The 27,825-nt window shown below is 46.1% G+C and overlaps 1 protein-coding gene across 1 annotated transcript; it reads left to right on the top strand.

The window, feature by feature from the left end:
* The first annotated feature begins 9,987 nt into the window (after nt 1-9,987).
* LOC112062153 (zinc finger protein 705F-like) lies at nt 9,988-23,420 on the top strand. Its single transcript, XM_028481962.1, has 7 exons — nt 9,988-10,056; nt 11,719-12,033; nt 20,339-20,465; nt 21,186-21,281; nt 21,801-21,883; nt 22,542-22,971; nt 23,056-23,420. The coding sequence occupies exons 1-7, from the start codon at nt 9,988-9,990 to the stop codon at nt 23,418-23,420; spliced, it is 1,485 nt and encodes a 494-aa protein (XP_028337763.1).
* Nucleotides 23,421-27,825: the final 4,405 nt, after the last annotated feature.

A 27,825-nucleotide genomic window follows, 5' to 3' on the forward strand; every position in this document is an offset into this window, starting at 1 on the left:
AGGCATAAACTAAACCAATAAAATAACCAGAAATAATAACATGCCCTCTTGTTTGGACATAAGAGGGGGAGGGGGTTGGGTGGAATCAACTAAATCCTCGTGGTTTATGGGATAACAGACGGTGTTTAAAGTTAACAAGTGAAAACAAGAGGTGCAAGCATGTCACTCAGAAAAGGAGCAGAGCTGAACGTGAAAAACGGTGAAAGGTAGTTGCTTCCTGTTATAAATACTTTCTAAGAATTTAGTTTTCATAAAATACATGCACAATTTTTGTAAAATGTATGCAGAGTGTCGAATGTATCTTTTGAAGATGTAAGACATTATCGTTGTCCAATGGAAAAACCAAGGCCGTGTGAACCCGCGCCCCTCCTCAGAGCAACTTCAGAACTGCGTCAGGGCTGGTTTCCCACATTGGCATTCTGTGGAAGAATGGCCTGCTCCTGGGAGGTATGTGCTGAAGTATCTAGGGCTGAAATGTCACGATGCTGGCAACTCCCTCTGTAATAGCTCGAAGCCAATAAAAGTTGCAAAGCGATTACAGCTGGTGGATCCAGAGGGAGGGTGCACAGGTACACTCTGTACTATGCTTGCCTGTATGTGTCCGTCCGAAGCTTTTCAAAATGAAAGTTGGGGGCGATGAAAAGAATCATCAGAACCAAGATTTTCGATGTAAGAGAAGATTCATAGAAAGTTAAAAGGTTACACTAAAATCCCGTAGTCTTACATCTGAACTGGGATTATCACTCTAAAACTCTGGCTTTGTCCCCTCTTCACAAAAGTGTGTATCCCTCAGCCCCTGCACCTACAAGTGTGTATCCCTCAGCCCCTGCACCTACAAGTGTGTATCCCTCAGCCCCTGCACCTACAAGTGTGTATCCCTCAGCCCCTGCACCTACAAGTGCAGTGACAATGAGCACCCCTAGCACACAGGCCAGGGGTCACCAGGATGTCTAACAGAAACAGAAGAGTCCAGGTCTGGAGCACAAGATGTACAAGATGAGCCAGCGGTATGTTGTTGTGCTTCCCCTGCACCTACAAGTGTGTATCCCTCAGCCCCTGCACCTACAAGTGTGTATCCCTCAGCCCCTGCACCTACAAGTGTGTATCCCTCAGCCCCTGCACCTACAAGTGTGTATCCCTCAGCCCCTGCACCTACAAGTGTGTATCCCTCAGCCCCTGCACCTACAAGTGTGTATCCCTCAGCCCCTGCACCTACAAGTGTGTATCCCTCAGCCCCTGCACCTACAAGTGCAGTGACAATGAGCACCCCTAGCACACAGGCCAGGGGTCACCAGGATGTCTAACAGAAACAGAAGAGTCCAGGTCTGGAGCACAAGATGTACAAGATGAGCCAGCGGTATGTTGTTGTGCTTGAAAGCAGGGAAGCTACAAAGGCTGATGGGTCACATCTGTAGAACACTGGCTCCAAACTGACAGGGACTCGCTGGGCAAGGATGGAACATTTTTCATCACAGCAGGGAATCATGACTACAACTGATTAAGTATTTAAAACATATAAACACATTAAATATATAAAAGTATAATATTAAATTATATTTTAAACACATCACATATATGAGGTCAGAATGATACTTAAGAAACGACATTATTTATAATTGGAGTTGGTTAAGGTGCCAACTTATCACTCTGGAAACTGGTACATAGGAGAAACGATCAAGCATTTATTCTGCCCTTCCAGTACAAACTGTATTTTAGGATAAGCAAGCATTATACGAAGGAAATATCTTATCTATAGAAAATTTCCAGCTAATAAATGAAGAAGGGATTGAGCAATGGAATGTTTGCCGCCAATGTTTCCGTAAACAAAGGATGTCACGGTCATCAGCTATTGCAGCCCTCCAACAACCTCTCAAGGAAGCAATCAGTCAAAACCAGAGCATGAGACGTTATATAGGAAGAACGACCTAGTTTCTCCAACAAACTCAAAGGCATGAGGAAAAATAAGAATTACTATTACAGAAAAAGAGAGGAAAGAGGTGAAGCAACCAATGGGTGGGCCTTGTTCGGATTCTGTATTGAACAGACCAATTGCAAGAAAACATTTCTGAGCTGGTCAGGTAAATTTGAATATGGCCTAGGTAATATCGAAGGCTTCTTACTGATTTAATTAGGGGTGGCAGTTATGTTGGAAGAGAAAGGGCCTCATCAGTTAAAGACGCTGACTGAAGTATTGATAGGTGAAATGACATGATATCTTGGATTTGATTTAAAACACTCCAGCAAAAAGAAATGAAATAAAGAAATAAAGAAATGAAAAGTATGGACCTGAAAAAGGATCTGTAAAATGTTGAGAAATACTGAAGCTAGGAAATAAGAATATTGGGATTTATTATAGATTTGTGTATATTTGATACGTCATAAGTGAGAATTTAAAAAAGAAAGGAAGAAGAAAGAGAAAGAAAGAAAGAAAGAGAGAGAGAGAGAAAGAAAGGAAGAAAGGAAGGAAGGAAGGAAGGAAGGAAGGGGAAGGGAGGGAGGGAGGGATGGAGGGAAGAAAGAGTGGGGAGAAAGGAAATTTCAGGGTTTATCATCATAACTGCCCCTCTCCCATTTTGGCCAGCACCGTTTTTCTCTCTTGAAGTCTTGGTTTGAAAGTCATCAAAATGGTTATTGTTGGTTTTTAAATTTAGTTTGTTAAGTGAAAAGAAAGGATGAGAGCGGAGGTATAATGTAATATGATGGGGGAAAGACGCTTTGTCTTAGTACGAATTTCTTTTGCTGGAACTTGCAGGGAGTTAGAAGCCTGGTGAACCGGATGGTCAGTGGCACAGCCCTCCCGCTGCAGCTCTTTTAAAGAATGTTTCCACAAACATAAGTCCCAGACCTTCTGCATCAGTGGCCCCTGATGCCACTTCTATTCAATGACTCACCGGTTGTCACCATGTAGGATTAGATCATGATGTCAGTGGTTTAGCACATGGGTCTGCAAACATTTTCTCTAAAGGGACAGATAATAAATATCTTCAATTTTGCCAGTCATGTGGTATCTGTCACCACAGAACTCTGCCACTGTAAAGAGAAAGAAGCCATGGATAATACATACACAAATGGGAGTGGCCGTGTTTCAATAAAACTTTATTTACAAAAACAGACAGCATGGCAGATTCGGTCCAAGGGCCATAGTTTTCCAACCTCTGGTGCAGGAGACTATGCTGATTCTGTCCAATGTTTAGACTGAGAACTACTATGGAAATGGGTGTTTCTAATAAATATATATATATTATTACATATGTATATAAATTTACATATATATAGGGAACTTATATATACATATGCTTTTTCAATGAATACTTTAGATGTACTTCCTAAAATATTGAAAAATAATAATTTGTAAAATCATAGTATTATGAAGGCTTAGGAGAAATACCTAACTCCCCAGCTTTTATTTCCTCTGATAGATCACAGGCTAAACACAACTTACAGACAAAAGCCACCTAAGGTCTTTATTATTGTAAGTCCCAACGCTTGGACAACAACAGGTCTTGATGGGACTTAGGTCCCCTTTCAGTGGGGTGCACGACCACGCTGCTCGGGCAGGTCTGAGAGAGCGCGCTCTCCACTGACGAAGTTCTCGTACCATTACTATCTTGATCAAGGTTGTCTTACCCCAACCAAACCCTGAAAATTCACAAACATAAGTAGAAAAATATTTTCCTGTCACAATCAAACAAATTACAAAACAGTAATGAGACAAAAAAATTGCTTAAAATACCACTCTTCCAATCAAATCTGCCGTTGACCTGTCTTTCCCTCATACTTCTCCAGTCCTGGATGGCCCGTGTGCTTTTTTTCAGAATCGCACTCATGGCACATGTGCCATTCTGACTCCTGGGTACAGTTTAGGTCCACAGCCCACCTGCCCCACCCCTGTGGCCTCATCAGAACCACCATCCTACCCCTCCTCAGTGAGTACAGAGCACTGCGTTCCCCCCCAATCATCCTGGGGGCAGATTTACATCCTCTCCCTCTCCTTAGGTTAAGGGGCAACATAACCCCCCTCCTAAGGGAGAGAGGGGAGGGGTCCTTTAAGATCCAGAGAGGGGGTTTCTTGGAGTAACTTTAGGAGATGCTGGGCTCAGAGAGGTGACCTGTCTAAGGAAAGGCTGCTGAGTTCTGCAGATGCTTGAGGGATGTAAAGGGAAATGTTTTCATCTAGAGCAGCCCTTGCCTGGAGCACACCCAACCTGAAGGGTGATTGCAATCCAGCTATTTCTAACCAACTAGAACTGGTCAATGACTAAGAACCGGGAGTGACCCAGTGTGACAGCACCTCACGCACCTAAATTCAGACTCTTCTGACCGATGAACAGCGTGGCTTGTTTCAACCAACCGAGTGCAGACTAACAGCCTCATGGCGCTGGTCCAGAGTGCAGACCTCAGTCATTCGTTAGCAGAGTCTCTGTGAGCTCACACCTGCCTCTGGACGTATTAGACCTCCTAATCTTCCCTCTCTGAACATCCCAGGGACCTGATTCACTGGTGTGAATTATGGTGTGAATTATGTTAGTGACAAGCAAACAGACTTGGGGGCCCCTGCAGTGGTCATTGTGTACAGGAACTCAAAGAAGAGGAGGAGATTCCAGGACAGGACAGGAGACAGGCTCTCCTCAAGAGGCAGAGCACTGTGGTTCCGTCCGGAGCTCACCAGCTGCGGATGGGACCAGATGGGACCAGAGACCCAGCACAGGGCTGGGAAGTGGCCCCCTCACCGTCAGCCTCCCTCCCGGGTTCGCCCATCACTCCCTGGTCCTGGGGGCAGCTGAACAGACCACGACAGGATGGCTGTGGGGGTGGCAGGAGCTACCCGTGGAGTCCACTTGAGATGTCGTGTTTTTGTCACTTGTCAGAGAAAGAGCCGTCGGGTCAGACACGTGCGCCCTGGAAGCAGAGTGAGCGCCTCCGCTCCAGCCCTGCGGGCTCCCCTGGTGGCCCCGTGGGTGCTGAGAGGGGCAGGCTGCCCAGTCCCACGCCTGCATCACCAAAGCTGATGCAAAGCAGAATGTGGACTTCGGGGCTTTAGTACCGGCCCAGTGACTCTGCCTATGGAAAGCGGGGTACAGTGTGGTTAGAGACGCCCTGTCACCCAGGACATTGGTCCCGGGACGGCAATCACGCGGTGGCCGCCGCACCGCCACCTTCACCATCCACCCCCGAGCTATTGCTGCCTCTGCACTACCCGGAGTTTGGGATCCATCTGTCCTCTGTGCCCAGGTCGGTTTCTTTCACCATCTCCTCACACTCTGCGGTTGGTGAGTCCATCTCCCTTAGATGCGCTGGGGAACGACTGGCCCCAGCATCCAGGACCCACCGCCAGAGCAGTTCACACGGAAATCCAGGTGGTGTTAGAACCACACGCTGATTTCTAAGTCACAGAGACCTGGGTCTCTGGACAAGCAACGTCACTGATGCTTGGCTTCCTCGAGAATATAAAAAGGACCAGGATAGATTTACCCGCAGGGTTGATGTGAGGACTCGACGGGCTAACTCACGTGTAGCACTGGTACAGCACTGGTGCAGCCCAATCCCTGACACACAGTGACAACAGGGACTCGGTGATGCAGCTCTCTTCCCTGTGCTAGGCCTTATTCTTGGAGGTGTAGCCGTTGGAGGGAGATGTGTCATCCTCTTGTCCAGCAGGTCAGTGATAAGGAGCCTGGCCAGCCCAGCTTCACACGGCTCCTCCTGTTACTAACAAGCCGGTTCTTCCGCTTCTGTGGGTTGGAGAGCTTCCCTCCGTGGCACAGTCTGACTCAGGGCTGAATCAGAATACGTGTGCAATCAGAGACTCAGAAGGTCTCAGAGCTACAGAAAGCCATTATACAGCTGACGCTGAGACAGACCTCAGAAACCATTCACGGTGCAGAAGCGGGAGGGCACCCGGGCTAAACCCCCTGTCCGCCACCTCCCAGCCACGCCTCCTCGGAAAGAAAGAAAGGAGGAGGGGAGGGAGGGAGGAAGGAAAGAAAGGAGAGAGGGAGGGAGGGAGGGAGGGAAGGAAGGAACAGAAAGAAAGAGAGAGAAAGGAAGGAAGGAAGCAAGAAAGAGAAAGGGAGAAAGAAAAAGAGAGAAATAAAGGAAAAGCGGGGGGACAGAGAGAAAAGGCATGAGTGTTAGTCTTGTTGCAATGATTATTCTTCTCTCTTTTTTTATAAGCAACATCCTGACTGGCCATTTGCCATAACAAAGGACACAGGTACAGAGGACTTCCCAAGTCCCTTAATCTATGGGGTCACTTACACTCCTACAAGCCCTGTCCCTCGGGAGCCGTCCTGCTCCACCCTCCCAGGTCCGGATCCGGGTCCAGGTCCAGGTCCGGGCGCGCTCGCATTTCACAAGAGCGAGTGCACGTCTGCACGTGGCGGCACTGACCTCTCCTGCTGTCGTCGGAATAGCCGCTTTGACTTAGGCTCTTACAATATTTGCACTTGAACCTGCTCCACAGGATCAAACTGTCCCTGTGTGTTTTGGTATGACTCTCTCAGGGTCCTCTCCCCCTCTCTACACTTGCCAGTGAACAGCCCTGGTAGCTACCGCTGGACCAAGAAAAGAAGCGGAAGCTGAACACTCTGCAAGGAGCCGGGGCTCCTGAACTGCCCTCGGTGGCCGTCCCTCTCCACGGCTCTGCGTCCACACCGCCCACCAGGCCCTTCTTTTTTACGGCACGTTTTTAAAGGAGCCACAGGTCTGAAATTCTGCCTGTTACTAACTCTGCAGTTTTGAGCGAGCAGCTGCGTCTCACTGGCTCACTGGTCCGTCTGTCCAGGCTCTTTGCAGAGGCTCAGGGTCCATTTCCACCTGGTCCCAAGGGAAAAGTGGGTCCAGGCTTTCCCTTCTCTGGCGCCACCTAGAGACAAATAAGTGTAACCCGGGTGCCACCTGCCAACAGCATCCTTTGGCTCTAGGGCTTTCTCAGTAAGCTGAAAGGCAAAGCTCTGAACGATCAAGTCTCCATCTTCTAATTTTCCAAGACCAACTCCCTGCTGCTTCTAGTTCAGGACCTTGAGGAGGACATATTTCAGACCACTGAGGGACCTGACGGATTCCCAGCAGTCAAGTCTGAATAGCTTTGTCTGAAGAACACAAAGAGTACGCACACTTGCTGGGACGGTAGGTCTGCAGCCAGGAAGGTCTTGCCGTCTCCCTCCTGCTCCAGTCTCTCGATGGGGCTGGCCGTGCGGCTCGTTTGCCGATGAACGGACGGAGTTCCGTAGGCTCCCCTCGTGGTCTCCCCACAGGGGCCGCCGCCCTGGAACAAGAGCTGAGGGCTGGAGCTGCTTTGGGTGCAGGTGCTGCCTCTCTGGCTATCTGGGTCGAGTCCAGAGCTTAGATAAACCATGAGAAACGCAGTGGCACTGCAGGGGGGCAGTCAGAAACACGTCCTTCTCGGGCCCTTGGCAGCTGGCGGCAGGGAGAAGCAGTGAGATGCTGTAGGAGAAGCAACGAGGGCCCTGAGGTTCAGAGCCTCAGGAGACGCCCATGATTTTTCGACAGCTGCATCCCAGCACCGATGCGGGCCGGAAGCCTAGTCCTGCCCCGGCTGGAGGTGCGTCACTTTCCCTGGAGGCAACCCAGGGCCGCCCAAAGATTTCTGGGCTCATGTGACGAGTGACTAAGAGTTAACGTTTATCAATCAGACGCTGAATAAGCTGTGTCCCATCCTCGTCCCCCCGCCCCCTCCCGCGGAACAGATACACATCCATAGCAACCCGGACGGCCAGGTGAAACCGGGATCCTTGGACTCCTGAAAGCCCTCAGGATGGGCCGGGGGCCTTGGCCCGAAGCCCCTCCCTTGCTTCCTACGCTCCAGACCAGCCCTCACCCCGGGGGTCTCCAGCGCTCCCACAAGGAGGCGGCGTGCTCCCCTGTCGGCAGACCCCAGTAATTCTGGGGTCACCAGAACCCAGAGGATGATTTACAGGGGAGAAGGGACATGGGTCTGGCCAGAGAGGAGACCCCCTAAAGCCGAGGCCCGGGGAGGAACCCCCTTGCCTGGGTCTTCTGCTGGTACTGAGACGGGCAAGCCCGAAGGAGAGAGTTTCCAGTTGGCCCTAAAGGTCGAGTCCTGAAAGCTCCCCAGACGGAGAGGTGGGCAAGGAACTGGACCAACTCTAATCCGGCTGGGTTGAAACAGACCCCCGTGAGCGATGCCGCGGCCCTGCTACTGTAAACAGAAAAATCTAAGCTCAGGGCGTGTGCGCGTGTATGTGAGTGTGTGTGCGCACACGTGTGACTTTCCCCTCCCAATACCAGGCTTGTGTCAGCAGCTAGTCTCTGAGCTCTGCGGCCCAGGGGACACTCAGCGCTGACCTCGGCGTGAACCTGCTGGCTGGCTCTGCGTGTGGCCCTGATCAAGGCCACCTGCAGACTCTTAGAGCGGGAGGTTGACAGACACTTTGGCCATTTTCTGGACCCTGCTGCCTGTGGTCTCTAAAGCAGGTTGAAAAGCCTGTTAAACTGGACCCGTGGGCCTCCAGCCGCAGAATTCCACTTTCCTGAGTCCTTTTTTTCCCCTATAGAAGCACGTTATGAAGGCCTTTTCCCCCCTCACATTTGCTGGTTTAGTTTCCAAACCACGCTCTGATATAAACCTCACGTCCAGCTGCTTCGGCCAGACGTGGGGACGGAGGCCTCGGAGCGCCGAGCTTTGGGACAGGTCTGGGGGCCGTCCCAGCCCACCTGCAGCCACGCCCTGCTGCGTGCCTCTCCTCGGGTAGACGTTAGCACCCGATCAGAGACACGCTGTGCTGCTCAGAGGAAAATTATCGACAAATCTACAGGCTCACCACGGGACTTTCTAGTAGATTCCAGACCTGCCCAGACTTCTCCCTCCTGCAGTGACCTTCACCCTCGTACCGGTGACTCGCTCCTCTCCGGGTCTAGGAGCACCTGCCTCCCCCACACGTCAAGATACGTCACCTGAGCCAGGGGAGGACGCACGGACACGTCGGAAGTGTCTCCGGCACCTTGCCTGCTGCAGCAGCTTTGAGCTGCTCTCTTAGCGGGGAAAAGGGGGCCCATGCTTGCTGCGGTGGAAGACCCTGGACCAGAAACCCCACGAGTGAGGATGGCTGTCACTGCACTCAGCAAACCTGCGGCGCGGCTGTACCGTATGAAACATGAGATCGTAAAGAACGCAGAACACAGCCCTTGCCTTTGGTGACCTTGCTCTGCCCTTGATGATATAATCCTCCTCTGTGTGCCTGGACTGAGAACACTTTTCACTTCACTTTAAAACTCGTGCGACAACAGTCACCCATCCAAGAAACAGACCTTTCATTCACACACGGTAAAAGGGGGAAAAAACAGAGCTCCTGGCGTTCCTGGGGGCTTTTTAACAATGAAAGTAATAGAAAGCTCACCTTCCTCCAGCTCTCTGGAACTAACAGATCTATCTGGCTATTTGCCTGTGGGAACAGCCGACTGCCAGCTCGAAAACCACGATAAACATCAGTCACATTCTCCTCTGCCAGCCATCGCTTGTGCAGCCTTGGGAAATGTGTTCTCCTGGGAAGGAGAGTCCAGTGAGAACCAGATCATTCAAACCAGGGCCCAGTCTCCCAGTTTGAGCTCCAAAATCGAAGCGGACCCTCCGCTTCCTGATCCTTTCCCTGGAGTCACCAAGCAAGAGGCCACCGTGTCCCTGCCGGGGGTTTGTATGCTCCAGAGCTCCCACCTTCCTGGCCTGGGGCAAGAGGCAGCTCCAGAGGCTTCTCTGGGTGTAGCTGCCGCTCTGGTGGGTGATACTTTGCTGCCACCGCCTGGCGCAGATGCACCGCTGTGACCACCAAGCCCTGCTTCCCGGACTCCTTTGCCAACAGAATGGCAATTATCTGAGAGTCTGTGGAGCAAGCTGAGTAAGAGCCACCCACAGTGCCAGGTCCTAACCTCTGGGTCCCGTGAGTGTGACCTTATTTGGAAAAAGCGTCTTCGCAGATGTGATTCAGGTAAGGCTCTTGAGATGGGGAGATGATCCTGGATTCTCTCCGGCTGTGCCCTGAATGCCAGCGCATTTGGCATAAGAACGTGGCACAGCAGGTGAGACCCACTCGAGAGGAGGGGACGATGGGACCACGGAGGCCAGGATGGGAGCGACGCGGCCACACGTGACGGATGCCAGCGGCCTCCAGAAGCTGGAAGCAGTGAAGAAAGATCCTCCCCTAGAGCCTCTGGGGGCAGCGTGGCCCCGCCAACAACTTGATTTCAGCCCCAAACTGATTGCAGATTTCTGGCCTCCTGAACTCTGAGAGAATAAATTCCTGTGGTTTTAAACCACCAAGTTTGAGGTGAGTTATTACCTCACCATCAGGAGATGAAGACAGCCTCCAAACCCAGAAAGAAGTGACTTCACATACTGGTTGAGAAGGATCCCGTCTTGTCCCGACTGGCTTATCAGAGCAAATGGTAACAAGGAAGGCATATGCATCCACTCTTCTCGAGACCACCGTTACATGACAAACCTGCTTATACTCCATACTGGAAAGACAGAGGCACCTCACATAAATGTGCAAGAGAATATGCAGCTGGGATACCTTCCCCAAGCATTTCCAGGGTGCCCCCAATTTCCAAAGGGACTCTAGAACACACACACCAGCCCCACTGCAAATGTTGAAAGTATGACTACAGCTATCAGTACAAAAGCAAGCTCTATCCCCAGGGGCCTCAACAACCCTCTCAGTGCCCCCATCGTGGCCAGGCCGCACCGGGGCACGGAGACGGCGCCCTGGCTTGGAGCCCCGAATCACGCACGGTGCCAGCCAACACACCTGCAGTTGCAAACAACCAGAAACTCGGCTCCGATTGGATTAACCAAACAGGGGCTGCTGTCTGAAAGATCCAGAGTAGGAAGGCCAGGCTCCTGGGTCTCTGGATCCAGTGCAGACCCAGTGTCACCAAGAACCTAGTGTATTTTCACCAGGGTCTGATTTATTCTCAGACCCACTTCCCTACAGTAGTGAGATGGCAGCTAAAATCCTGGGCGACATTGGTTTTATTTGTACCCTTGCAGAGAAAAAGAGCTTTTCCTTCTCCACCAACTGAACAAACACAACTGACTTCACGGTAATGGAAGTCTCCACCGCAGCCCGTGCCCAGTAATCGTTGTGACCCAGGGAGTGTGCTGTCCAGTTTGCTGAGGCCTAGTTTAGGGGTCCAGTCTGGAACACCCCTGCAGCCAGGTGGGTGTGTCGAGCATCCAGCCTTGGAGCAGGGAGGGAGACTCTTCCCACCTAAACAGCGGGGCAGGACACGGGGCAGGAGTGGGGCAGCTCCGTCGGCCCGCGTCTCATGGACAGATAGGGGTCTTTCTGTTATAACTGGGATCGTCACGTTTCTGGACCACGCGCCTCTTGTGCAAGCGCCTGGAGACCTACAAACAGAGGCTGCTCCGGCCCCGGTAGCTCGTGGGCCTCGGCCGCGGGCTCCCCCGCTTTCTTCCTCACCACCCAGGACTCTCCACGAGGCGCCTCTGCTTCCTGCTCTTGGCCTCCTGCGTCCTCTTCGCTCAGTTTGCCTCAGGTAAGCCCTGGAGCCAGGCTTGGGGGGGCCGTGGGGGCCTCATGCCCAGGGAACGGGGACCAAGCTGTACCGGGGAGCGGGTCAGGGTCTAGAAACAAGAAATAAACCTGAGCCTCAGCCAAAGAGAATGTCTCGGGGGAAACGCTCATCTCTTTCTTAACTGACCGGCACACCGCCCCTCAGCATCTCTGTAGGCTGAGAGGGAGGGTCGTTTCCCGGGAACGAGGCCCCGGGCGGCAGGGAGAGAGCGAACTGAGTGTCCCTGCCATGCTCTCGGGACAGCAGACGCGGCTGCAGCTGGAGCAGGCCTTGGGGAGAAGCCCCAGGTCGCGGGGCGTGCCCGGGAGCGAGCCCGGCGTGGGAGGAAGCTGGACCGGGCAAACCCCAGCGTCCCCCCGGCTCCACGCCTGCTGGCAGTGTGCCTTCAGCCGGGCGTCCGAACACTCGTGTCCCCTGCCGACCCCAGAGGGGCCCGCAGGCTCTGCCGAGGACAGTGAGGTAGAGCTCGGCTGAAGCAGCGCAGACACTTACGGGGTGGTGGCGGCCTCTTACTCCTGCCCTTTCTGTCCTCCGTGTCCCTGACTCGACTGCCGCCACGCCAGCCCTTCCCGAGCCCCGGACGCAGGGGCGACGGCCCCTGACGCCGCCGCTCCTTCAACATCTGGCCTTTTGCGAGTCGAGCCTGTCCTGCCAGCCAGGAGGCACGGACAGCAGTGGCAGGAGGGAGCGCGGGTTCCGAGAGAGCCCCCTGCACAGGGCGCCACCCGGCCGGCCGCTCAGGGCACATCCACGGCCCAGCTTTCACAGGGAACATGCTTCCCAACTGAGCAGCTGACGTCGATCCTCCTCTCCACAGCCCACGTGCAGGCCAGACAGAAAATCTCTCAGTGCTCCCAGAATGGGGCCCAGGATGAATGTTAGGGCGCGATACACCGGACACCCGCCAGTTCCTGTTTCGGTGGAAGAAAGAAACGCTGCAAGGGCCGATGAGGGCCCGGAGGACAGGAACCCGGAGAATGAAATAGAGCAACTACTTTAACTCTCTGAGTTCTATTGTACAATTTCCCGAAAATAAAGAGATGACCTGGTGCTGTATTTACAAATGGTAATTACTGTGCATAAGAATATTTGGGAGAGACGTGTGTGTTGAAGCCGAGACGGAATGATGTGTGCACGGCGGGGCGTGTGTGTCGGGCGCGGGCCTGGTGCACCTGAAATGGGAGATGCTTTTACGTCGACATGGCAGGGTTTCCGTTATGTGCTACCAGAGAGGCTTCTATAAACATAATGCTGGGGAAGGTAGTTTTATGTGGCCTGTGGTGTGCTTATACCAGGCAGACGTGTGTGCAGGGGAGAAAGCCAGGATATTTAATTAGGAATTTACCTTATTCTGTTTTCCATATATGCTGAGCCATTTTCTGGGTCATTCAAAAGTGTATCAGTTGCCTCTGTAAGACCCCGTCCCCCAAACTTGATGGCTTAATACGACCACCACCTACTTAGCTCATGATGCCATGATTGGCAAGTGGGCTGAGCTCAGCTGACAGATTCTTCTGGTCTTACCTGGCAGCCTCCATCACTTTTATTGCCTCCATGTAGGACTCCCCAGGTGTCCTGGAGGTGACTGTGCATCTGAGGAGGGGGAGTCACAAGGAGCAGCTGTTCCTGGAGAAGCAGCGATTCCCCACCCCTGGTGGGCGAAACAGAGGTGGAAACCCAGATAACCCCCTGGGACACACACACGCACGTGCTGCACTTTCTCCTGATGGAACTCGAGGCATCTGTCAAATGGTGCTTATCACGCTCGAATGGCAAGTTGTCAGTCTAAATCTATTTTAAGGAATTGAGGCAAATTCTAGGAGTAACTTTTAACTACTGTGTTAATAGGAAGCTATGGTAGTAATCTGTATTTGGTGCAAATGTCTGAACTTTTGGAACCTGGCTAAAGGGCCCAACGCTGTGCTTTGCAGAAGGTCAGCAGTGCCCTGTGCTGAGATGAGGGATTCTGTGGAGTCTTTCGCTGTAAATCATGGCGGGGACACTCCCATGGCTCTGCTTCTTACGTTTCATTAAATGTTAGTATAAAGCTTTGTTTTCAAAATTTCTTTCAATTTTAATGAAGTTCTACAGAATAAGACATGCTGTACATGCTTTTTATCTCTAAGCTTTGAAGATCATCTTAACGTTTACTTTTACTGATCAAAGCTTATGTAACTGAGAAGAGGAGCTTGGGGGGAACCTAAGACGTATTAAAAATATAGCATCTCAGGCCCTCCCAGGTCCACTGATCGGTAGATACACGTTGCGCCTTCAACCAGCTGCTCTTTGCCCTTGAGGTACACAGTTCTGCAGTCTCTCGCTTTGCTTCCTGAGCACAGGTCTGATTGGATTAGGGACCCGCCCTAAAGGGCTCACCTTAATCTCATCAGTTTTACCTCTGTGTCCATATACATTCACGTTCTGATGAATTAAATGTTAGAGCTTCAACATATGAACTTGGGGGAGGGGAACAAAATTCAGTTTATACAAGTTGGTTCATTCTATTTGTATTTTTATGTTGTAAAAAACTTACTTTTTTAAAAAAACATCTTTACTAGAGTATAATTGCTTTATAATGGTGTGTCAGTTTCTGCTTTATAACAAAGTGAATCAGTTATACATATACATATATCCCCATATCTCCTCCCTCTTGCGTCTCCCTCCCTCCCACCCTCCCTATCCCACCCCTCTAGGTGGTCACAAAGCACCGAGCTGATCTCCCTGTGCTATGCGGCTGCTTCCCACTAGCTATCCACCCTACGTTTGGTAGTGTATATATGTCCATGCCACTCTCTCACTTCGTCCCAGCTTACCCTTCCCCCTCCCCGTATCTTCAAGTTCATTCTCTAGTAGGTCTGCATCTTTATTCCCGTCTTGCCCCTAGGTTCTTCTGACCATTTTCTTTCTTTTTTTTTTTTTTTTGGAAAAACCTTACTTTTCTTAAAATAAAAGAATAATATGCATGAATTAATGGGGACAAAAAATAAGATTGTTTGAGGTGAGGAGGAATGTAAATTGATGGACTCTGCCCTCAAATTGGATTTTAAAAGTGAGAGGGCAGCTATTGGGAATAAAAGGACTTCAAAATTTGTTTTTTTTTTTTAAATTCAAATTTAAGGTTGAGTGATACCATAGCGTATTTAAATGGTAAGATGAGGGTTCAAAGAGAGGGAGTGGTTTAAAATAAAGTGTACATGTTGTTTTAGAGCTCATACAACTCAGTAAGTATCAAAAAAACGAACAGCGCAACCGAAATATGGGCACAGGACCTGAACAGATATTTTCACAACAAATTCACATGGCCACAGGCACAAGAAAAGATGCTCAACATCGTTAATCATTAGAGAAATGCACATCAAACCCACAATGAGCTATGACCTCACACCTGTCTGAATGCCCTCATAAAAAATTCTACAGCCAGAAAAGGTTGTTCAGGATACGGAGCAAAGGGAATCTTAGGACACTGTTGGTGGAAATATAAATTGGCCTAGTACTATGGAAAAGAGTATGGAGGTTCCTAAAAAAACTAAAAAATAGAACTACTATATGATCCAATAATTCCATTCCCGGGTATACATCTCAAGAAAACGAAAACACTATTTTGAAAAGATACATGTACCCCAATGTTCATAACTGCATTATTTACAATAGCTAAGATACGGAAACAACTTACGTGTCCATCAACAGATGAATGGATAAATAACAAGTGTCGTATATATTCAAAGGAATATTACTCTACCATAAAAAGAATGAAATTTTGCCATTTGTGACAACATGGATGGACTTGGAGGGTCTTATCATTAGAAAAATACGACAAACAAAAAAAGACAAATACTGTACGTTATCACTTGTATGTGAAATCTAAAAAAACAAAATGAAATAAGAAACCAGAGACAGACTCACAGATATAGAGAACAAACTCGTGTTTACCAAAGGGGAGAGGGAAGGGGGAGAGGAAATTAAAAACATGAGATTATAGGATACTAACTACTATGTATAAAAATAAAAAAACCTTAGCTACAAAGATAAATTGTACCACACAGGGAATATTTCATTATAACTTTAAATGAAGTATATATGTTATGAAGTATAATGTTTAAAATAATTAAATCACTATGTTGTACACCTGAAACTATTATAATATTTTAAATTAACCAGTGTGAAAAATAAAGTGAATTCAATTTAAATTATAACATACATTCTGACGTGGCAGGAGAGAATAGGAAAGGACACGAATGTAGCAGTAAATTTCTGAGCTGAGAGGAAAGGCAATTCCTTTCCTTTTAGGCGGAAGATGGCAAAAGTAGTGAATGACAGTACAGAATACTTTAGATCTTGTGGTGGACAGTATCTACATCCAAATTATAAGTTTCATTTGGGAAATAGATTACACATAATCTGATGACTGTAAGAGTAAAGGATGAGTCCTTGGAGACTGAGGGGTAATGGTGAAGCTTTAAAATATTTTTTTTTTAAATTGAAGTATAGCTGATTTACCTTAATATATTTGTTTCAGGTGAAATACTCTTTTTAATATGTATGGGAGATGGAATTGAAATACACGAGATAATAGGATTGCCAGGCATTGTATGATACAAGCAAAATGTCCTCAGATACAATGAAATACTCACCATGTCCCCTGGTTTAATTTTTTCCATTTGGGAACCAGGAATTTTAAGCTTAAACAGCCATCTCCACACCGTAAGATTTCCACTCAAATGTATAAATAGATTCCGAATGACATGGAAGGAAAATTATTTACAATAGTTTACTATGTAGGAACATTTGTATGGATTTCCCCACTAACCAAGAAATAAAGTATAAAATTGTTTTCCCATTTTCTTTGCATAGTTAATAGATTCTTAACATGTTCTTGAAAGTACTATGTGGCCAGTGCCGTAAGAGTCATGCTCTGCATCCCAGCAATATATCTTATTTTGTCACCTCATTATTTATATTTCACGTTTTCATAGTTCCTCATCTTGCATTTTATTTTTTAATTTTTTAATTTTTTTATTATTATTTTTTTTTGCGGTACACGGGCCTCTCTGCTGTGGCCTCTCCCGTTGCGGAGCACAGGCTCCGGACGCGCAGGCTCAGCGGCCATGGCTCACGGGCCCCGCCGCTCCGCGGCATGTGGGATCCTCCCAGACCGGGGCGCGAACCCGGTTCCCCTGCATCGGCAGGCGGACGCGCAACCACTGCGCCACCAGGGAAGCCCAGTTAATAGATTCTTAACATGTTCTTGAAAGTACTATGTGGCCAGTGCCGTAAGAGTCATGCTCTGCATCCCAGCAATATATCTTATTTTGTCACCTCATTATTTATATTTCACATTTTCACAGTTGCTCATCTTGCATTTTATTTTTAATTCCGTATTTCTCCCAGGGAATCCCAGCTTCATTTCCACAGATTCCCAGTGTGTCTGATGCCCTATTATTCTGAAGACATAGAATGGTTCCCAGTATAGAGAATGCACTCAACAGTGATGACCTTACATCTTTGCTCTCCAACACTGTGTGAGGGTTACAATTTCCTATTAGTCTGGAAAATCCAATCAAATTGAACAGGGTGTGGCTCACGGACTGAAACCCTATTAGGGTCAGTAAACTTCGGAGAGGGTGGATCCTGGAATGTAGCCCAGATTGGGTTATAAACTGTTATCCAGGTATAAAGGAAAGTCAGACAGGCGAAGGGATGCATTTGTCCAGAGAAGAAGAAGCTGGACAGTTTGGGGCTCTGGAGGAAGAGAAATTGGCTGCTTGCTGTGGAACTTGCCTCAGAATCTATTTGGCTTCACCAGCTCCTGCAACTTGGGGTTTTGGTGAGTCTTCCAAACTGTGAGATGTGAGTTTGTTTCATCCCATGAAAATGTTGTTAAGTCCTATCTGTCTCTAGACACTTGTCCTATCAAAGTAGCTTCTTGTAGTCTCTGAATCATATTGTGTCAACATGTATTTTGCCACCATCATTTCCTACTCTTGACTGTTCATGTCCCTTTTTTCCACTCCAACACAGTTGTCTTGAATCTATTTAGTTATTTTAACTGCCTAACCTAAGATCCTAAACTTGTGCTCTCCAATATAGTAACAACAAGTCTTATGTGGCTAGAACATTTAAATTAATGCAATTAAATAGCTAAACTTTGCATCCTTGGTAGTGCCAGCCAAATTTCAAGTATTCTGTCAGCACATGTGTGTGGCAGTTTCTGTATCATACGTTGCATATGTAGAGCATGTTCTTCATCTCGGAAAGTTCTATTGGCTGTTGATCTACATCTGATATTTTTACTAATTTGTTTCTAAATACTTCATTTTCTGCTTCTCTGAATTAATTTCCTTTTATGGGTTTCATCAAGTGATTTTCATTTCATTTCTTATGTGTCTTGAGACAGATTTTTATGTTGAAATAATTACCTCAGGGTAAAATAAATCTCTTGAGATATTTATTTTAATTCTTCCCCTAAATTAATAGATGTTAACCTCCTTTGATTCCTATAACTTGTAACCTGGACATAGCCAGGGTTGCCTAGGTTCCACCTTTCAGATGTAAGGCGGCTCTTTTGCATATGCCTGGGGTTTCCCTGGATATCATAGGGATTTACATATTCCTATTATCAATAGAAGAAACATTCTAAGAGTGAAAGAGAAAGTTTCATTTCCCTCTGAAATTTGTCTTCAAGTCAAAACCAAAGGTAATCCATGGCCAAGTCTTGACTCGTTTTCCTAGATAGTTCCTCCCACCTTGGGTTTCCTAGGTGCTCTGGATAATACAATCACTAAATGCTTTTTCTTGAGTGTGTTTATCCACAGTTAGCAGATGCTGGCATTAATCCAGGGCTTCTCTTTTTTTCTGATAGAAAATGCACTTTCACTTTGATTGTGGAGGGAGGACAGGCGAGAAGGAACTTGAGAGCAAATATCTTTAGAAGAGATTTCTGTTTCAAGATAGACAGGATGTAATGAGGGGATTGAGTGTGGCTATATGGAGAGGTTTCCCATATATCTGGGTGATAAACATGAAGAGAGAAATAACAGGGAGCTTCTTCTGAATACTAATGTTAGAGGTTGTATAACAGGTAAAACCTAGGTGATCTTTGTTACCCTAAAGGAATTTGAGCACAGGACACAGGCTGAGCAAAATTAAATGACAGCTACTCCTTTTTGTAGATGTGTAACTCTGTCATATACTCAAGTTTTTGGAACCTCTGTGTGTCATTTGTAAATTGGTAAATAAACCAATTTCCTCCAAAACCTCAGTCATTTTATATTTCTGAGCATCCTTGACACAGAGGGTTAAGACAGTCCACGACCATAACACACAAACTCTCTGGACTTTGACTTTCTGTATTAGCAACCACAGCTCTAGCTTCTTACATGGGATCTGGGAGAGGAGAGACTGCACCGTGTTCTTAGGATGCACCACTGGTTTCCGTTTGCTGGGCTGGGGTCGCACCCAGGTGGAGGTGGGGGGCTCCATTTCAGATGGGTCTGGAAGTTGTGCACAGGACTGGAGTCTCATGGCTTCTTCTCCATCCTCAGATTTGCCTGCTCAGTGCTTGGATTGGCTGTGAGTGAAATCCCGAGAAAGACTCCTGGCGACTGAGTTGTTGACAATGGAGCCTCTGGTGAGTAGCGACGCCTCCTTCTCCTGAAGCTACACCCCGAGTGCCATTAGCAATCGTTCCCTCATTCACACATTCCACCTCTTAGTAATTAAGCTTTTATTCATATTCGATAACTGGAAGGAATGTGTAGGGAGGAGTATTTTCTTAACTGTGCTGCACAGAAAGGAGAAACAGTACAGTAGGTAGAATAAAATTAGGTTCTCTCATAGATTTTTGAAAAATTGGAGAAAACAAAACCAATCACTAGGCTTCTTTCATCCCTCAGCATGGAGATGAGATTAGATTACAAGAGAAACAGTGATAACTAAGGTCAAGGTCCCTGAGAAGGTCAAGAATGGGAGTCCTCACGCTGCGCAGCGATGGTCAGGCTAGGTCTGTCCTTCACTCCAGCCACCTGAGTCCCCGGCTTATGCTTCTGAACCATCTGACCTCAGAGTTTGTTATGAACACCTGAGACCCGTAGTGTTGAGAAAGAGAGCACCTACTGACACCAAGTTCTGTATGAATCTTGCTCAGTTCTGAGGAACATGAAGGATCCCTTCATGGTTCTCTGACATTGGCATGATTAGCAGAATAATGTTTTGTATTTAACCCAGGTTTGTTAGACAGCAAACCCCTCATACAATAATACATTGGATGATTCAACACTCATAAGAAGTAATGAAAGCAGTTTCTATCTGGAGAATCAAAGGTTCCTCTGGGGACATAATTTAAACCAATAGTCATGTTTTCAAAGTAGCCCATCATGGTTATTGTTTGTCTTGTCATGAATCTGTAGAGTTCCTTGAAATTAATAGGGAAGAGAGATTGAGTTACGAATATGCCAGTGAATATTTTACTATCAACTCTCTGGAAGTCCTAATTTCCAGGTTATTGAAAAACTTTCCTGTTGTATTATAACACACTTCAAGTGATATTTCTGTGAAATAAAGCTTCATGACGTCAGAGTGTGTAGATGTCTGTGAAGGTACCCGAAAGGCAGAAACCAGCTCAGCGTTGGCAGAGAACCGAGGGGAACCCCACACAGAGCGTGATCCTTTATCCACCCAGACCCCATCACTTCCTCATCTCAACCCTCCCACCCTGGACAGTGGTAGGGACTGCTCTGTCTAAACCAGAACATCCCTGATGTTTTAGGAATCAGTGACGTTTGAAGATGTAGCGATTAACTTCACCCAGAAAGAGTGGGCCCTGCTGGACACATCCCAGAAAACCCTGTTCAGAAATGTGATGCTGGAAAACATCACCCACCTGGTCTCCGTAGGTGAGTCTGTCAACACGGATGTATGTGCATGTGTGTTCACTCCATTCATTCACTCACTGAACAAGCATTTAGATCAGCTTCCCTGTGTCCCACTCCAAGTCCTTCCTGATTCTTTGATAGTCCTCATAACTACTTAAAATGAAGACGTTTCTTTTCATGGCACTTTTCATTACCACACTGGAAAGTAATCTTGGCCACATTTCATATCTCTGTGGCTACTCAGTGTTTACACTCAGAACAGAACTGGGGATTCAATGGATATTTTAATGAATAAGTAAATGGATCAAATATTTTAAAAATGATTCTCTGTTCTAGTCACTCCATGAAGGCTTGAGACCAGAGTCGTGTATACGACATAATTTTGATGATTCCTGTAAGGCGTAGCCTTACTGGCTCCTGTTTGAAAGTAATATTCAGCCCACTGTAGAGTCTCTTAATCTTTCCCAGTTGGAAAACACTGAGGATTCTGTAATCTCTCTTTGAACTTGTGCACAGGCATCAGCCGCTAGAGGGCCTCACTGCGTTTGCTGCTGCTCTGGATTTCCTCCTGGTCTGCTGAAGGACCTGCACTGTTTTGTCTGTGGAAGATGTTGTTGCCTGCACTGACCTTCAGTTATCTCTTTATTTTCCTCTTTCCCTTACCCTGGACTTGAGCACAGCAAAGGGTAATTAGCCCAGACTCAAAATCCAACACTTTTTTTTCTTTTTCATATCAAATAGGGTATCAGATCAGCAAATCAGAGGTGATTTCCCAGCTAGAACAAGGAAAAGAGCTGTGGAGTGAAGTAACAGGATGCCTCCTAGGCCAGAGTCCAGGTAAGAATCAGGGGCCTGTGCTTCACTGAAAAAAAGTTTCAGTCAGTGTGTTAAATCCTTGGAAACACCAAATGAAAGTTTTATGAAGTGAGTATTCTAAACTGGAAGTGAGGACATTGGGCTGAAATTCTTCATGTTATCATTCTTTGCATCTACCAATCACAATTCATATTACTTCCTGCCATTTTCTATTCTTTAGGGAAAAGGGTGCTTGTGGACTTACTGCAGTTAAACTTTCACATAGTGGTTCTTGTCCTGATTGTCCCATTTAATGTGTTTTCCATCATTTGCTGACCCAATGTCTCTCCACCACATTATATTTTTATATTTTAATCCTGTTTTTTTCTAATAGACAATGACTTTTAAAGTGTTTCTACTACCTTGAGTATTTCTTTATTATACATTGTTTCTCCAACTAAGTGCCAGCTTTTGAAAGATACTCACATGGACCTTGGTGTTCGTTTACATTTCTATTTCCTTAATGCCATTCTAAAATCTATATTTTTTCCATTTCTTTAGATGGTGAAAATCCGCTTAGACAACAAGAAATGATATTCATGCAAAGTGTCTACGGGAAGCACATATCTGCCACCATGCCAATGGTAAGTTTCATGGGTGGAACACCAGTCATCCAAATGAAGGACCTGGCAGTGAGATAAGTTAGTAATTGAGCACAATTGCCAGTATGTAATTAAACTGAGATTGATCTCTTTCTGGGAAAATTTTTGGATAGGCTGAAACCAATTAAGAAATTAACATGAGCTCAAAACCACAGCATGAAACCTAAGAAAAAAAGTCAGGGCTTCCCTAGTGGTGCAGTGGTTGAGAATCCACCTGCCGATGCAGGGGACACGGGTTCGTGCCCCGGTCCGGGAAGATCCCACATGCCGCGGAGCAGCTGGGCCCATGAGCCATGGCCACTGAGCCTGTGCTCCGCAATGGGAGAGGCCACAACAGTCAGAGGCCCGTATACCGAAAAAAAAAAAAAAAAAAAGTCAGTTACACTAACATTGCTCATCTCATAGTCTCTAAAACACACTGAAATCTTCAAAAGTAATCTGATATCTGGGTTGGGAAACAATAAAAGAGAATGTTTGTGCCTGCAGGGGAGTAACACAACATGTGTATGCAACTGACACTGGAAACATTTTAACAGGAGACTATTAACAACTGATGCTCTAGGGTGTAAATGTAGAGGCATGAGTGTCTGCATGGATGTGGGCGAACCAGTAACAGCCTCATATCTCCTTCCCAAAACAGGTTCCTCACACGCAAGGGGATCCTGTTGGATGGACTGATTTCAGTGATGAATTTACTCCTAGATCTTCACCTAAACATTTATCAATTCACTTAAGGAGGAAACGTAATGTCAGCAAACAGTGTGGAAATTCACTTAGTCAAGGGTCATTCCTTGACGGACAGGATCACATTCACACTAGAGGTAAATCATGTGAATGTCCTCTCTGTGGGAAAGGCTTTAGTCATTCCTCTAGCCTCAGACGACACAAGATGATTCATACTGGAGAGAAACCATATAAATGTCATCTCTGTGGAAGTGGCTTTTTGCAAAGTTCTAACCTTAGAAATCACAAGCGGATCCACACTGGAGAGAAACCATATAAATGTCATGTGTGTGGGAAAGTCTTCAGTCAAAGTTCCTACCTGAAAGAACATGAGAAAACTCACACAGAAGAGAAGCCATATAAATGCCGTCTATGTGAGAAAACTTTTAATCAAATCTCTTACCTTAGAAAACATAAGAAAATCCATTCCAGAGAAAAGCACTATGAATGTCATCAGTGTGGGAAAGCCTTTAGTCAGAGCTCTGGACTTAGTCAGCACAAGAGAATCCACACTGGAGAGAAACCACACATATGTCTTCTGTGTGGGAAGGCCTTCAGTCACAGTTCTGAATTGACTCGGCACAAAAGGACCCACACAGGAGAGAAACCCCATAAATGTCAGTGGTGTGGGAATGCCTTCAGTCAATATGCAAACCTGAGAAGACATGAGAGAACCCACACTGGAGAGCAGCCCTATGAATGTCAGTGGTGTGGGAAATGCTTCAGTCACGGCTCTTCCCTGAGACGACATGAGGGAACTCAGCACTGGAGAGAAAGTCAGGAGGGCTCTCAGTAGACGTTCTGACCTGAGATGGCATGGCGTCATACATGTGAGGAATGTGGATGGAACACCAACCATAGCTTTAGCATTTAACCACACCAAGGTTCACACCCACTAAAGAAACTCTGTCTGTAATCAATATGGACACTTGTTCAGGCATCACACTCCTCAGTCCAGACAGGCATCACCTGTGGATGTGGATCCATATGTGCCCCGTCTCTGTGGCAAAACCTTTAGTCATTGGCCTGACCTTGGGTAACTTAGCAGAACTCACTCTGTAAATACGATATGGGTGTTTTTAGCAACAGCTCCCAACTCCAAAGACCCTAGAGCAGTGGTCCCCAACATTTTTGGCACGAGGCACCACTTTCGTGGAAGACAATATTTCCACGGATGGGGGGCCACAGGGATGGTTCAGGTGGTGATGCGAGCTATGGGGAGTGATGGGGAGCAGCGGATGAACCTTTGCTCACTTGCCTGCCGCTCACCTCCTGCTGTGAGGCCTAGTTCCTAACAGGCCACAGACCAGTACTGGTCCATGGTCTGGGGGTTGGGGACACCTGCCCTAGAGGACTTGAGCAGAGGATAACCAACCCCTAGTTCTTCTTTGATAATTAAGGTCAACATGAGCCAACTCCCAGTGGAGAACCACTAAGACTATAATAACTGTTAATAAACATTCAGCCAAGACCAGGCTTGATGTGCACAAGAAACTCAGCGAAAGAATAAATACTAAATCAAGAACAAAGATGAAGACTCTTGAGAAATACGAAAGTATGCTGAGCAACACCAAAGCATACTTGTAAATAATTCATACTGGAGAAGTTATTCAATGTAAGGTCATCAGAAATTCCTTATTCATAGAGCAACCTCTCTGGTACATGTGTGCTCAGACTGTACATCACACCTTCAGTGCTCTGAAGGAAGGGAAGTTTTCAGTGGTCACTTATTTCTTAGTCAACATTAAATTCTCACAGTGAGGATGCAGCAGTCCTAAAAATCAAAATGGAGCTATAGTTAGATTTTATATCAGAAAAAAATGACTGAGTATGTGGAAGAAGGAGCCTCTACAAGAATCCTTTAACACACATTCAGGCAAATTGTGATTTGGTAAAATACCTCTTCATGAAAATGTGGCATAAAAAGGAGAGTGAAGTGATCTAGCAATACAGAATGTAGAGTTTGGAAGAAATTAAAATTTGTGTATAGAATAATAGTTGCAAATATTCAAACAATAAAGTCTGTGGCTAAAGGAGCCAAGTGTTGGTGTCTGGTTTTCTCTGTGCCCCTGTCAACACAGGAATTCAGGTCTGCACCCTCGGAAAGTGGGCAGAGACTCAGCCCCATTCTCTGAGTGTCCCCTTTCTCCACAGCTCTTTCCACACAACTCAGCTCCACTTATTCCAACGTCGCTTAACCCCATCTACCCTTTCAGGCCCTGGTGGTGACACAGCTCTGATCTTCAGCTCCACTGGTCATGTTTCCCAGAATGTCACAACCCTGGTCAGGCAAGGTCATGGGGAAGTCTCAAAGACATCTATCTAGTCCTACACTTTTTGAGGTCCCTCAACCTATGTCTGCAGATGGAAACCACATGGGGCTAGAGAGACAGGCATGTCTGCCCTCCCAGACCTCAGAAATCTCTTTGTTATTTTGTCCCAAAACCGCTGAATTGAGCTACGTGGATGAAGAGTTCCTTCCACGATCGTACTCTCTATCTTATTCAGCTGATTCCTGAATTATACACCCAGCAGTCTCACTAAAGAGGAACCAAGCCTTGTTACCCCCGCATAAGCTAATGGAATAGACCTCCAGGATTATAAAATGCCTGAAACTATCAGCCGTCAGGCAAGCCAGTTTTAAAAATAATTTGTGCAATGTACTGTTCCAAAAGAAAAAAATGAATGTTCTCACAAAGCAGATTTCCCCACTTTGTCTGCAGGACTTGGAATGTTATCCTTTGACACACATCAATATTGAACATAAATCTCAAGGGAAATTCTTCCAGGATATCCACTGGGATGACTCGTGTTCTTGTAGCACAAAGTAGCACAATTCCCAAACCACAGGCCTGAGTTCACTTGCAGGAGCACATACAAGGATGATACTGATCCATCATTACTTTTCAAATCTCCACAAGGGATTCTGGGAAACAGTCAGGGTGAAAAACAATTTTGTGTGAGGAGGATGAGCAACCAATTCTATTGTCTATCTATTGTGACAGATTTCTTTCCTTGGGTACAAAAGGCTTAACAAGGTCCTGTGAGCTTGGAGCAGCATAAAAGTCAGCTCAGAAAGAAAACTTTCCCCATGGACCCTTCCTCAGCCACCTTGGAAGCTGAATCTCGACCAGTGGGGTTTGTCCAGCACCCACTTTTCTGAGATTCTACTGACAGGAGGAGCACGGCTGGATTTCAGGTTGGTTTGAAGTAAATTTGGTGTTCAGTTAATCGCCCAGAGAAATAGGACAGTGGTCAAAATATGTAGTGATATGGCTTTAGGCAATGGGGTAAAGATTCTTTAATTTTTTTAAATTTACATTTCTATTGTTTTTTTTTTTACTGAGGGATCGTTCAGTTATAATATTAGATAAGTTTTATGTTTACAACAGTATATTTCTATAAAGCAGAAACTAACACACCATTGTAAGGCAATTATACTCCAATAAAGATGTTAAAAAAAACATGAATTGTTAAAAACAAAACAAAACAATATATTTCAACTCCTGTACACCACGCACCTGCTCAGGACCAAAAACTTGGTTTCCGTCTGTTACATCCTATGGACCCATTTTACCCACTGGCCTTCCGCCTGCCACTTCCCCTCTGGTTTCTAGTATTCTGTCTTGTGCATCTATGTGTTTGTTTTGGTGCCCTTTGGTTTCATCATTAAGTTTTTTCTTTATTTATTTTTTCTTGTAATTTTTTTGTATTCCACATATGGGTAAAGTCATAAGGTGTTTGTCTTTTCTGACTGTCTTACGTTGTTAGCATGATACCCTCCAGATCCCACCATGTTGTGGAAAATGGCAAATTTCATGTGTTTTATGACTGAATAGTGTTCCATTAAATACCCACTACCTCTTCTTTATTTGTTTTTCCATTGATGACCACCTATCTCAAGGAGTGTACTGTCGCTGTTTTCTTCTAGCACTTTTACAGTTTCAGGTCTTATATTCAAGTATTTCATGCGTTTTGAGTTCAGGTTTGTGTATGGTGTGAGTTCGTGACCTTGATTCTTTATTTTTAAGGGTAATTCTGAAAACAGAAACTGATACAATACATTGTTCTTCACACTATTACAAGAAGATGAAAATTCAGAGGGCGTGTAAATCAGCATTCTGATTTATGTGGGGAACTGAAACAGCACTTATCAAAACAAGGTGGGATTTTCTATAGGCATTGAAAGCCTAAATAATGGATTTGTTTATTCTTAGATGAAACCTCTTTGTCTTCCATTAACAGAAACTAGATAAAAAAGAAACACTGAAGAGAAAAGATTTAAAGCTCAGCTGTGAAGCTTCTAGTTTAATAGACGAGAAAATGTTTCTCCTTGCAAAATGTTTAATTTTCTTTCAGATAATAATTATTCTTAAAAGTATGTACTGGTGTCCCGCTAGTTTCAAAATGCATGATAACCATAAATCACAATGTATAAACCTTCCTTAGAGACAGGGTAAGAAAAAAGAGGATAGATATTTTTCCTCGGCTACAAATGTCTTAACAGGGTCACGTGACCTGGAGTAGTATAACAGTAAGCACGAAAAGGACCCTTCTCCCATGGACCTTTCCTCAGGCACCTTGGAACCCACACTGTGTCCAGTGGAGTTTGTCCAGCACACATATTTCTGATGATCTACCAACAGGAAGTACCCAGCTGGATTTCAGGTTGATTTGCTGTATATTTGGTGTTCATCTTGTTCCTCAGGTAACAGGGCAATGGTAAAAATAATGATGTGGCTATGGGCAAAGGATATGGATTCTTTAATTTCTTTTCAATTTATTGTTCAGTACACTTTTTTAATGAGGTATTTTTTGGTTATAAGTTTTATGTGTATGACAATATATTTCAACTCCTGTACCAGGCTGGATTTCAGGTTGTTTGATTTTATTTGGTGTTCAGCGTATCCCCTAGAGAAACAGGACTCTAGACGAAATATGTATAGATGTGGCTTTATGCAATGAGTCATCGATAATTTAATTTTTAATGTAATTATTTTTCTACAGTATCATTGGGTTAGGATATTACATGTTTTATATGCATAAAAATATATTTCAACTCCAGTATGCCATAAAACTGATCAGCACCAAAAACTTAGGTCTTTTCTTTTGCGATCCTGTGGACCCAGTTTCCTCATTGGCCACCCCCTGCTGCTACCCTCTGATATCCACTACTCTGTTGTGTGAATGTAAGTGTTTGT

The sequence above is a fragment of the Physeter macrocephalus genome, chromosome 20, assembly GCF_002837175.3.
Source record: "Physeter macrocephalus isolate SW-GA chromosome 20, ASM283717v5, whole genome shotgun sequence".
Taxonomy (NCBI): Eukaryota; Metazoa; Chordata; class Mammalia; order Artiodactyla; family Physeteridae; genus Physeter; species Physeter macrocephalus.

Bases quoted from the DNA above. Each gene is read 5' to 3' on its own strand.
- LOC112062153 (XM_028481962.1), top strand. From the start codon at position 9,988: ATGATCCTGGATTCTCTCCGGCTGTGCCCTGAATGCCAGCGCATTTGG. The intron at 10,057-11,718 runs GTGAGACCCACT...ACCGCCCCTCAG, and splicing joins ATAAGAACGTGGCACAGCAG to CATCTCTGTAGGCTGAGAGG. The intron at 12,034-20,338 runs GTAGAGCTCGGC...CTGATGTTTTAG, and splicing joins GCTCTGCCGAGGACAGTGAG to GAATCAGTGACGTTTGAAGA.